At 43.9% G+C, this 12,750-nt stretch overlaps 1 protein-coding gene across 2 annotated transcripts in view; it reads left to right on the top strand.

The window, feature by feature from the left end:
- Positions 1–12,269, top strand: part of myo5b (myosin VB) — an 82,252-nt gene extending 69,983 nt beyond the window's left edge. For both annotated transcript variants that reach the window (XM_029708941.1, XM_029708942.1), the window contains exons 28-39: positions 75–320; positions 2,987–3,081; positions 4,716–4,914; positions 5,114–5,207; positions 5,347–5,496; positions 5,771–5,922; positions 6,073–6,162; positions 6,419–6,569; positions 6,963–7,257; positions 7,494–7,668; positions 7,827–7,907; positions 8,018–12,269. In XM_029708941.1, coding sequence (XP_029564801.1) covers positions 75–320; positions 2,987–3,081; positions 4,716–4,914; positions 5,114–5,207; positions 5,347–5,496; positions 5,771–5,922; positions 6,073–6,162; positions 6,419–6,569; positions 6,963–7,257; positions 7,494–7,668; positions 7,827–7,907; positions 8,018–8,170 — 1,881 coding nt within the window. In that variant the 3' untranslated portion in view covers positions 8,171–12,269. The remainder of the gene's footprint in view (positions 1–74; positions 321–2,986; positions 3,082–4,715; positions 4,915–5,113; positions 5,208–5,346; positions 5,497–5,770; positions 5,923–6,072; positions 6,163–6,418; positions 6,570–6,962; positions 7,258–7,493; positions 7,669–7,826; positions 7,908–8,017) is intronic.
- The last annotated feature ends 481 nt before the right edge of the window (positions 12,270–12,750 follow it).

The raw sequence follows: 12,750 nt of genomic DNA, 5'->3' as shown, positions 1-12,750 counted from the left end.
TACCAACGATTACCAAAGTTCAATTTTAGATTGCCAATAAATCTCTTTTGAACTTTGGCCTTGTTTTTCCACAGAGACAGGAGTTGGAGTCTGAGAACAAGAAGCTGAAGAATGACCTGAACGAGCTGAGGAAGGCCATCGCTGACCGCGCCTCCAAGAACAGCTCCTCCAATGAGCTTCAGGACGGCTACAACCTGCTGCTGGGCCAGCTCAAGGCAGCCATTGAGGAGCTGGATGTGCGTAAGGAGGAGGTCCTTATCCTCAGGAGTCAGATTGTCACTACAGCCCAGCAGAAAGAGAAGGAAACAACCAATCACATTGTAAGTCACCAAACTGGGAGCTGAAAGTTGTCCAGTTTATATGGCCCTATTAGTTAATCAAAAGGTTATCTACACATTAAACTGGTACCAGGGACCTTCAAATTAGTCTTGTGAGGCTTGCGTTCTAGGGCAAAATGGAGAACACCATCATGTTCATGAGTCTCAGCATCTCACACATATCTATAGCTTAAGCAGGTGGATTTTGATGGGGAGGTTTTTATGTTAATTAGATTTCCACTGGGGCGCGACCATTGTAGGCCAAGGGTTGAAAGAATGTTCCACAGCTTGTCTCCACGACTCCACAGCAAGTTGTTAGTGGCCCTAGTTATCCAAATTGCCCAGATATATTATATATATTTGTTTTATAGCAAATAAGCAATAAAATAGCCTTTTATCAAACCAGGAAGTAATTTGTTAGAATGAGATTACTACAGCTTCGATGGTGCTTTGCATCTGGAAGGCAGGTACAGTATGGGGAGGCGTGTCTAAGCTTAATATAGTAACTATAGCAGAACTAACGATACACAACCACAATGCACACAACAGCACTATGTGAAATTATGCCAATATAAAAACATTATCTAGCAGGCGCCCCAAACACAAACACTGACTCTGTTGTTGTCTGTCCTCTTGGCCCCAGGCACATTATTTTTCTCAAGTGGATGGTCAGGGTGCTGGAACATAATTACAAATAATTTGTAGACTGCACATTGACCGCAAGATGCACAAACCGATATATTTGACTAAAACATAATCATTTCACACCTTGCTTACATTTGTATACAAGAGTGTACGATGACGTAAAGTATCTTTCTATTATGCATGGGAATACTTTGCAACAGCTTTCCAAAATGTAAATTACTTGGAGCTGATTTGCTGGTGTTTTTACAGTCTTATATCCAACAATAAAACATACAAATAAATGTAAATAAAAATGTTTTGGTCACATACACATGGTTAGCAGATGTTATTGCGAGTGTAGCGAAATGCTTGTGCTTCTAGTTCCCGACAGTGCAGTAATATTTAACAAGTAATCTAATAATTGCACAACAACTACCTAATACACCCAAATCTAAGCAAAGGGATGGAATAAGAATATATACATATAAATATATGGATGGGCGATGACCGAGCGGCATAGGCAAGAAGCAGTAGATACATATGAGCTGAGTAATGCAAGATATGTAAACATTATTCAAGTGGCATTATTTAAAGTGACTAGTGATCCATTTATTAAAGTGGTAAATGGTTTCAAGTCTGTGTCTAGGCAGCAGCCTCTGTGTTAGTGATAGTTTTGTTCAGAAAATTTGGCGTTCCAAATACAATCACACTCGGCCGCCATTTGGGGAACCGTGTTACAGGTTTTGTGACAGTAGTAACGGTAGAAGCTCTCTGTGACTGACACAGAACTACATTCTCATGGCTGTTTAATTCCTTACGTTCGGTGGTGGGACAAGCAGAGACCAGGAAATCAACCTCACTCCTCCCTAAAGCTCGTTGTAGTTTTCCAAAAACACGTGATTACCCCCAAATACGTCACTGAGGGTAAAATCTGGAAAATAAAAACACATAGCATTTTGATCTACAGAAAGCATTTGGAAGCTGTTTCCGTAACTTGACAAAAAAATGTAGGTAAAAAAAAAATCCTGAACGTTCATTTAAGGATAGCTGATATACTTTTCTTGTTTGTGACTCATGTGGGTTGAAGGTCAACATAATTATTATCATTATGCAGCGCAATTGAATTGAGTCAAGTCAGCCAGTGATGGAAAAGCACATGATAGTCTTGCACTGTATGTTATGGATTCCAGTGACCTGTATCTTACCCAAACAAAACACTGGAATATTTGATCAAATGTTTCCAGTTGGATTTAGACAGAGGTACAGGCAGACTAGTATAGTAACTGGAGAGTGTCATTATGAGATGTATGAGAGAGACTGGCCTCCGTGCCAGACCTCCAACTTGAACTGAGAATGAATGAGTCTGACAGATCAGCCTTTACACTGCAATAATCCAGCACGGCATTCACCTGTAGTTATGTCCTCCTGAAGAGAGTTCTGAACATGATCCCCACTGCTGTTAAACACCGTGGGCAGCCAGGCATTTGGTTTGAGAGGGAGTGACTCAGGACGGGAGAGCATGGTGTGCTGGAGGCAGCAGAACAGACAGCTCTCATCCACTCAGGCATTTCCACTTCTACCCCCTCACACCTCTCTTCGCCCCTCACATCTAGGTAATATTTCAGACACTCCTGAGCTGCACTCTCCCAGTCCCACCTGCTAGGTTAGTGGAGGATATGCCTTGCGTGTCATACTCCTTAGAAGGGTGGTGATTAGGACTCCTCCGAGCTGATGGCCTGTCGCTCTGATTCTTCCTTTCCCAACTGTTGAAGCTGATTGGTTCAGATGCAGATATTAGAGAGGCGCTGGCCTGTAATATGAAAGTGTGTTGAGGGCAGCTGTACTACAATATGGCCAATGACTCAGGTTTATAAGTGCACGTTAAACACTGACTGGGTTTGACCTAAAGAGGGAAAGTGACAAGTCGGATGAATGTCATGACCTTATAAAGCAGTGGCAGATGTATCCACCAACCCTCTCCCACGGTTTTTACTACGTCTTCAATAGCATCATAAATCGACCTTCATGTCCCCTTCTCTCCATAGGAAACCAATAACTTGCCTGAATGGACCAACAGCAAGAAGCCCATAGACAAGGAGGAGGCTCTGAAGTCCTATCATGGACTCTGTGAGTCTAAGAAGTAAGTGTCTTTCTTTACCTTATATTGGAAGTACGGTAATGGAATACACACTAGCCTGTGGTGAATATGGCCTTTTTTGTTGTTGTCATACCCACTGGCGCACAGAATGTTTTTTTCAATGTAAACATCACATTTATACTTCTGGATTGACAGGGTGAAATGAGGAAAGTGTCTGGTGGTTCAGTTTTCATTTCATGTGACTACATCAAACTGTTGCCAGTGCTACTATTGTTTTGTCCAACTAGAAATTGCCTAGAGACCTTCACTACTGTGCTTCTATGTCTGGCGCTTAGTCCAACAGACACAGTGTAGCTACAGTATGCTCAAGGTGACAGACCAACCCCCCCCCAGGGAAAGCACTCGAGGCGAAGCAGTTTAAGCACAATCTTCACCCAATCCTTATATGTCCATATAACGAAAACCCCCAAAAACAGAACTAATGCTTCTCGGATCTCCCGCATCGCATTCAGTCCAGGAAGTTTCTCTCAGTCTACCAGCAGAATCAGCCCACAGGAGATTACTCTCAGGGTAACATCGAATCATCTTTCTAATCTAAACTGTCCCAATCACTTTGACCGTATCATGACATATTCATGGAAAACTGCCCTGCTTTTGATTCCACCCTATTGAAATTGACACAGTAATATCCTTCCTGAGCCATCTACCTTCATGGCTCTCTGTCATCATCATTAACAGAACCCTCAGACAGTCAGTGAGTGACGGGACTTAGATGGCACTCAGATTGCCAGGGAGGAAAGATGTTTGTGTTGCTCATAATGAGCCACTCGAAGCACACAGGTTCATCTCGATCCAAAGCAATCTTCCATTGACCCGCGATCTATTCCTGTTTTATACCTTTCGTTCTGTGTCTCGGCCCGGTTTGAGAGACCTCGCCTAAATGCCAGGGGGATTTGAACACCTCTGTTGTGTCTGCAGAGCAGAACCTTTTAACCTGGAGGTATTTGTTACACGTCCTCGTTATGGCAGAATGCAGGTAGATGGCAGTAATGAGAGGCAGATGCTGATATCACGACACTCTCTCGCCGTGATCGGGTTTTAAAAGGGTGATGGTAGTGTCTGTCTTGTCTGTTGTGTGAGAGCTTTTTCCTATGTCAGCTATAGGATTTTAACTGGAGAATCTCTGGTTCTGCTGTACCTCTCTGTGGCGCTAACTCCTATTGCTCTGTTCTGTTTTCTCCTGTCCATTTTTTTGTTTCACTTCCTCCTGTCACTCCTTTCTTCTTGCCATCTCTCTCTTTTCCTCTATCTCTCCGTCTCGCTATCTCTATCTCTCCTGGCTTTGCCGCCGGCAGCAAAGCTTCAGACTGGGGTTATTTGAATGAAGATGGCGAGCTGGGCCTGGCATACCAGGGTCTAAAGCAAGTGGCCAGGTTATCTTCTGCTTTCCTTCTCTACTTACTGCCTTCCTGTTTTATCCTCTCCCCCGTTCCTATGCCTCTGCTAAAGAGGCACAAACTGTGGGGTTTAAGATGTGAGTTAATGAGCTATGAAACCATACTTAATACAGTAAGTCTCCACACTATGGTACCGGAATGCTACAAGTTAGGCGTTTGGAAAGGTTCAGTCAACTTTAGGCTTATTGTAACCATCCCCTCTCTCCTCCTTTCCCCCAGGCTGTTGGAGGCCCAGCTCCAGTCTCAGGCCAGGAAGCACGATGATGAGCTGGAGGCATTCCACACCCAGATTGAGCTGCTGAAGGACGACATAGAGAAGAAGCAGGAGATGCTGAACCACACCATGTCTCTGTCCCCTGAGGCCCAGGTGGAGTACAGTGTCCAGCAGGAGATCACCCGCCTCACCAACGACAACCTGGTGAGAACACTGCAACCAGGGTGCTGACCTAGGACTCTCAGCCATACTATTATGATCCAAAAGGCAAAACTGATCCTAGATCAGCAGTCCTACTGAGACTCTTTGTGAATACAGGCCCAGGGGCACCTATTGGAATGGAACAGCCCAGAGCTCTGAAATGTAGTGCTGTTGACCATCTTGAATGTTTTTGTTACTATAGGACTTAAAAGAGCTTGTGGAGAAACTGGAGAAGAACGAGAGGAAGCTGAAGAAGCAGCTGAGGATCTACATGAAGAAAGTACAGGAGCTGGAAGGTGAGAGACCTGGAGCTCCTAATGAATTCTGTAGCCTATTCATTTATTGGTCTCACTAAGCTGTAATGAAGGCCAAAGGGACATACTGTATGATGGTTGTTGAAGTATCAGTGACCACTTTGTCCTCTGCTCTGTCCAGTGTCTGTGACTGCAGCAGCATCCCAGTCCACCACGGCCAAACCAGAGATGACCCGTCAGGTGACTGTCCAGCGCAGAGAGAAGGACTTTGAGGGCATGCTGGAGTACTACAAAGAGGACGAGGCCCTGCTGGTCAAAACGCTCATCACCGGTACGACGTGGCGGCAGAAAGTCAGCTCATCACACAATATGACAGCATCCCAAGTGCAAACACCTGTCAAGTCCAGAGCATATCACTATATTCTCAAATCCACACGACGACTACAATGATTACTGAAATTAGCGGATGAACTTGTTCCAGGACACATCACGCTCTGTTTTTTTCGAAATGGAATGTTACTGTAATGTCATTGGAGTAACTTATTGTAATGCGGTGTTCATGTAATGTTATTGTAATAACTAAGATGTGCTCTTTGGCGTTCCAGACATGAAGCCCCACGCTGTATCGGCAACAGTGCCCTGCCTACCTGCCTACATCCTCTTCATGTGCATCCGCCATGCGGACTACATCAACGATGACCAGAAGGTCCACTCTCTGCTCACCTCCACCATCAACGCCATTAAGAAGGTCCTCAAGGTATAGACACAGAGTTGTATTCCCGCACCACTCGCATACTTTAATGTGGTGCGTAATCTTTGGAAGTAAATTGCGAGGAACGCTGGGTCAGAGTACAGTACAGCGACTCTGGTATTTGAGCGTTCTTTTCATTTTGCAATGCCTCTGCAGAAAAACAATGATGACTTTGAGATGACCTCCTTCTGGCTGGCCAACACGAGTCGTCTGCTGCACTGTCTCAAGCAGTACAGTGGAGATGAGGTGAGACTTACGTTGATCGATCAGAGATCATTCTGCTTATTATAAACTGTGACGAGATGCTAGAATGGATGCTCAGTACTTTGGCTGGTTGAAATAAGAGGTAGATTGTATAAATGCCAGACAGTCTGACTACTCCTTGATTCCTCTCCATGCACGATGCATTTTAAAGATGCACAGGCGGAAATACACTTGCTTTAACCTACTCTACAAATTGTAGCTCTCCACAACTCTCATTCCTGTCTTGCTGTGTTCCCAGGCGTTTATGACTCAGAACACGGCCAAGCAGAATGAGCACTGTCTGAAGAACTTTGACCTGGCAGAGTACCGCCAGGTGCTGAGTGACCTCTCCATCCAGATCTACCAGCAGCTCGTCAAGGTGGCAGAGCACGTCATGCAGCCCATGATCGGTGAGGCGCTGGGGTAGCTCGGTGGCAAGAACTGTATGGTCCAGAAGTTGGAGACAATGGACTTGGAAATTGACCAACCGTTTCTTCATTCTGAGTTGATTGTACCGCTGTTTTGACATTGTAAAATCCCTTATTATACTGATCTATATTTTCCACAGCTGAATGTTATAGTTCAGTACTTAGGTTTCCTAAAAGAAGAAAAGTGAACCAATTAAACCTATAGATATGTATGTATGTATGTATGTATGTATGTATGTATGTATGTATGTATGTATGTATGTATGTATGTATGTATGTATGTATGTATGTGTGTAATGTATGTATGTGTGTAATGTATGTAATGTATGTATGTATGAACATTGCATTAACTATCTCCTCCCTTCAACTGGGCAGTGTCGGCCATGTTGGAGAGTGAGTCTATCCCCAGCCTTGCGGGAGTGAAGCCCATGGGTTACAGGAACCGCTCCTCCAGCATGGACAAGGACGAGGAGGGCCCAGGGAGCTACACCTTGGAGGCCCTGATCAGACAGCTGGGCCAGTTCCACGGGGTGATGGGCGAGCATGGCCTGGACCCAGAGATAGCAGGCCAGGTGGTCCGGCAGCTGTTCTACAGCATCAACGCTGTCACCCTCAACAACCTGCTGCTCAGGAAAGACGTCTGCTCCTGGAGCACTGGCATGCAGCTCCGGTATGTTTATCTATCTATCTATCTATCTATCTATCTATGCTGGGGATATTATATGTTACTAGGGACTGACCAGGAAAAGGTCCTTAATGCTACATACAGTATAGCTGAGAGGAGCACTCAGTACTGTTAGAGAGAGAAAAGAACTGTAGCTCATTACAGTCGCATAAGGGTTTGATTTAAGACCCGTCACTAAAGAGGTGGGTCTATACTAAGTGTCTTTCACTGGGATTGGTCAGGTACAACATCAGTCAGATGGAGGAGTGGCTTCGGGGGAAGAACCTCCACCAGAGCGGGGCGGTGGTTAACATGGAGCCCGTCATCCAGGCCGCCCAGCTGCTTCAGGTCAAGAAGAAGACGTCCCAGGACGCTGAGGCCATCTGCTCACTGTGTACCGCTCTCACCATGCAACAGGTACACTCATCCACCTGTTACAGAAACCTGTTACGAGCCTGTTGCACATCAACAATCCTCGAGCATCGGAACGCCCCTCACAACACCATCTCAAAGTTCACAGGAAGAGTGACGTGTCTTGTCTTCGTATATTAACCGGTGTCCTATTTGTCATACAGATTGTGAAAATCCTCAACCTCTACACGCCGCTCAACGAGTTTGAGGAAAGAGTCACTGTGTCCTTCATCAGAAACATCCAGGTAACAACTCTCCGTTCGTTATAATGAGTGATTGCCTGAAACCACTTCCAGTCAAATATAATCCATTTTCCATGCCATTTATTCATGTTTATTTTGTATCTTGTCCTCAGAATCGTCTGCAGGAGAGGAACGATGTCCCAATGCTCCTGATGGACACCAAGCACACCTTCCCTGTCCTGTTCCCCTATACCCCCTCAGCCCTCAGCCTGGAGACCCTTCACATCCCTGCCAACCTCAGCCTCCACTTCCTCACTCGAGTCTGAGGCTTCAGCGAGGCCTACGACAGGCCTGGTTCTTAGCAAGGAGAAGCAGAGCCCAACGGCGCTCCCTCTGACCTGGGAAGCTTTCAGTTGTTCTGCTAAACAGCAGAGGGCGACAAGTCTACAGGACTCAATGGAAGGCAAAGAACCTTCCAGCTGACCAACAATGGATACTGTCAAGCCTCTGTCTGTGTAAATCCAGCAGAATGTGTCAAGTCATTCTTTATAGCTGTCCACAACTGCTTCCTCTATTTGGCATCTTCTGCAGTGGGCTATTGAGATCTATTGAGATGCTGTGCTTCATCAGTTCTGTCCCATACAGTCACATTTCTTTTCATTCACTCTAAGGAGCCTCTATGGTAAGCCGACTGTAAATTCATTCCTCTTTAAAGATGAATTGAATCTGTGTAAATGTGTGCTCTCACTTCCATTGACAAGGTGTATTGATTCCCAGTTAGCCACTCCGCCAAGCATTCAAAGTGTCCAGTTTTATTTATTGTACAGTAGGCAGTGGTCTACCGTGTCAGTCTGTCTGGCTTCCTCATGATGAGTTAATTGTAGCCTCACTCCTCTCTACACCCTGTCAATGGACAGCAGATCAGACTCGGGAGCAGCCCTGCATTGCAGTGGCTCTGTTTGTGACTCACACTCTACACGCAGCACTGTGGCTCTGCTGCTCTCGATCCTTCCTCTGCCTTGAGGAATCCTCAGTCTTCAGAGCCCTTCTCTCACTGAGGCTCGAGTTTGATCTTATATAAGAGCCGTATCTCTTCTGTGTTCAGATCAGAGCACACCGTCACACCATCTCCTTACTACACGCTATGATCCAGGAAGTCTGAAGCGCTCAAGAAGTCTCTCAACAGAGAGATTTGTTGTTGTTTTTACTCTGAATTCAATTCAAATGAATTGAACCCGTATCATCTCCGAATCAAGAGAAGTGAAGGCAAGCTTTATGGAAGTGAGCGGTTAGTAAGTGGGGTAGATCCATGTGTTTGTGAAGACTAGGGTTGAGTAGAGATGAGAGAGAGCACTTGAAGATGGGACTGGAGAGTCTCCTGTGCAGAGTAAGGTAATAGCCATTCCTGCAGGACAGTCTTAGCCTGGTTTCAAATCTGTTTGTGCGGTCTTGCCAACTCCTGCATGGCATGACAATGACTGGCAGGAGTTGGCAAGACTGCACAAACAGATCTGGGGCCATGCTAGGTCTGCTGCAGGACCGAGGGATTAACCCTTTACACTTGTGGGAATTGGCATATGGATAGGGCTAAATTGAAATGTTTCTCACAGAAGACATATGAAAAGCATATGCATAAGCATGGTAGCCATTGAATGGGAACAGTTTGGATATTATGGGGAAATTATTAGACCGAAGTTGAGGACACAACAGTTCACCTGGATGTGCATTTTACCTTTACTGTACATTTTGCCGCATTTGTTGATAACAAAATCTGAAAATACTCTGGATACATTCAGTAACAACATAATATTCCCTGGGAAATGTGGGGTAGGTGCAACATAATACAAAAAAAATGACAAGGGTTTGAGTGAGAGGACTAACTGCTTTCTCCAAGTGGACACACACTTTAAGTCATTTCAATGCACTTGTATGACTCAGAGAAGAGTCTTCAACTATACGGTGCTTTTTTTTGGAGCTCTCCTAGCTGTAGTCGTTTTGTTTGGAACACAACTCTGCATCCCCGCCATCACACAATTACTGTTGTTTTCCCAATCCAAAGTCCCAGTCTGGGTCAGGTCTGGGTCAGGTCTGGGTCAGGTCTGGGTCAGGTCTGGGTCAGGTGGGCATCATATGAACGCCTGTTCTATTGCCAACATGTCTAGCTAAGTTAGAAAATACAATATTCCAGTGTTAAGCTTTCACAAGGCAGTTCAGAGAAACAGATTTTGGAAAGGAGTCGTGAGTGCATTCAGGTGCGTGTTCCAGAGCAAATTCTCTTTACATTAGACAAACGGGCTCATTCCGTTCAGAACAACCCAGAGTATGACGCCATGTCATCTTGTAACTGTATATCAAACATGGTGATCATCAACGCTGACACTGTATATGACGCGAGTTTTAGGATATGGAAATGAAACGTGTTTGGCTTGCTTGTTTGACATCAAAGCGGTATTTATTATAATTCTCAACATCTCATATTTTAAAATACATTGAGTCCTCTTAAATGACAGCATTTCCCTCACTCGGACAACAAAACATTTTGCTAAAGTTTCCCAATTAGCAGGAGGGATGGGGTCAACTTCTTGTTGCACGCGGTGCTCAAGTTCAGAACGGCTGTCAGTCAAAATCCTACAGCGCTGTGAAGCGCAGAGCCAGAGCTCAGATGTAATGTATAGCATGCTACTGTACATCCACTGCATTCCAATTTAGGCGCTTATCAGTGCCCAAATCTGCCATTTACAACCCCGCATACTGGTACGAGTGTAAAGGGTTAAAGGTTAAGTGGAAGTGAGAGATTGTTCATTAGTAAGTGAAAAGAGAGAATTTAGAAGTGACATTGGATGGGAACGGGAAGAGCCACACAGCTATCAAAGACTACTGATGAGAGAGGAAGAATGAAACCAGACTTCCAATAATGACCACATTTTGAGGCCAAGTAATCGAAAGCGGTACTTGTCTGATTTGTTGCCATTTCCTTGGACTGCTGCCACAGTTGTGAAGCAGAGAGCACGTGGAAGGTCAAAGTAACTTCATTGTGATACTTGGAGAGCACTGTATCTCAAGTTAAGACTGCGAGCGTATCAGCTCCATGAAACTGAAGTAATAAATAACAGATGTCTGCAACTCCACTGTTTCCGCACCGGCTATTCCTATTGGATAGAAAACACATACTGTTGTCGGGCCTCTGAAGTTTTAAGCTCGTCTTCAAATCACCTTCAGAGATATCAGAGCAGCTTTTACTAGAACAAAGCCTGTATGGGGAAGGTTTCTAGCCACTAACATGTACAGGACCATCTTTGACTCACCTTGTTCTTGTATTTTGTTTGGAATATGTTAATGTATTGTTTTTTTTATTACTGTTGAGAGTTTATGGTAAAGGGAGCAGGGTTTTTCTAACATTTACATTACATTTAAGTCATTTAGCAGACGCTCTTATCCAGAGCAATCTGAGTGTCATTCCTATTTCCGTTGTATGTTTTGTAGTGTGGTTATATAACTTGGTCTCCTGTCGATTTTGTGCCATTATAGCAGAGAGTTTCAGATGCAGGTTCCTATAACATCCTTTCTGCTGCTCTCTACTGTCACTTATAAAGAACTTGATATTGCTTATGTTAAGACTGGAAGTTCAGCATTTTTCACTGCATTCCTCTTTATGTCATAACTTACGATCATATCCATTATATCATGAGGCTATACACAGAATAAAATATTTCACAGGGGCCACATCCCCAGAGAGGCCTTCAGGCTATGGGCCCTGTGTGCCATAAAAACAGTTAGAAAACACAAACAATGCATACATTTATCAATGTCATAAGTTTCATCGATATTAAAAAGAGAGTCGCACACTCTATATATAAACTCCCAGTAATTTATTGGGTAAAATCATTGATGAAATTGAACAGGAATCAAGGCCCTGGTGTGGGATTAGAGTATGGATGCCAGCGTTCATACATTGATTGATGTGTTGTCCTTAATTGAAGCTCTTTCTAAAGCAGGGGTCTTACTTGTCCTAAAGTTGAATCTTGATGTGGACTTTATGGAAGTGTGTTTGATTGTATGCAGACTAGTACATGTTGCACAATATGAATTTGGTGACATGGACACATTTATTCTGCCAACATCTCATTGAATGATCGAGGATTGTGAATGATGTATTTAAATGAATATATTTTAGATGATGCATTGAAAGCCCACAAATGATCTGGTTTTGTGGATGAGTGAATGATAAGCAAATGCATATGACAATGTTTTGTATGGTCAGGGTGATGTACGGTTTTCCATCTTATATCTGTATAATTAGGAAACTTATTTAGTCATTGGGGGGGGAAATTCAAATAGTGTATTGACTCAGTTTGAACAAAATGTAACCTCACAATCTTTCTTTGAAAAAATGTTGTAAAAATGAAATAAAATGTTCAATATATATTTTGTTGTTGTGAATTGTGGTTTACTACTGTTACGTCGCCCAGCAAGAAAACCAAATAATGTTGCTCAAACAGAAGGGAACTAACAAAGTCACTGACAACTACCAAAAGGAAACGTGAGGTTTTAGGAGGGGTTCTGAACGACACTCGTGGGGGGTGTCCACGGAAAGTTAACTCGCAACAACAACTGGAACCAAAAAGACACCCACTAAATCTGCCCAAGAACAGGCAAACTAAATTAAAACCCCCACCAGGACGTAAAACTAAAAAGTGGAGCCAAACAAAATCAGACAAAGGAATGTTTTTCTAGAGCCAACTAAAGGTGTTGACCCTCCACATCTCTCAAGACAACCGGAGCACTGGGCCAGCCGCTCTTAAATATCAAATCAAAATCAAATCAAATCAAATTTATTTATATAGCCCTTCGTATATCAGCTGAAATCTCAAAGTGCTGTACAGAAACCCAGCCTAAAACCCCAAAC

Source organism: Salmo trutta, chromosome 23 (assembly GCF_901001165.1).
Source record: "Salmo trutta chromosome 23, fSalTru1.1, whole genome shotgun sequence".
NCBI lineage: Eukaryota > Metazoa > Chordata > Actinopteri > Salmoniformes > Salmonidae > Salmo > Salmo trutta.
Note: the sequence above shows the minus strand (reverse complement) of the source record. Positions and strands in the feature narration are given on the sequence as shown.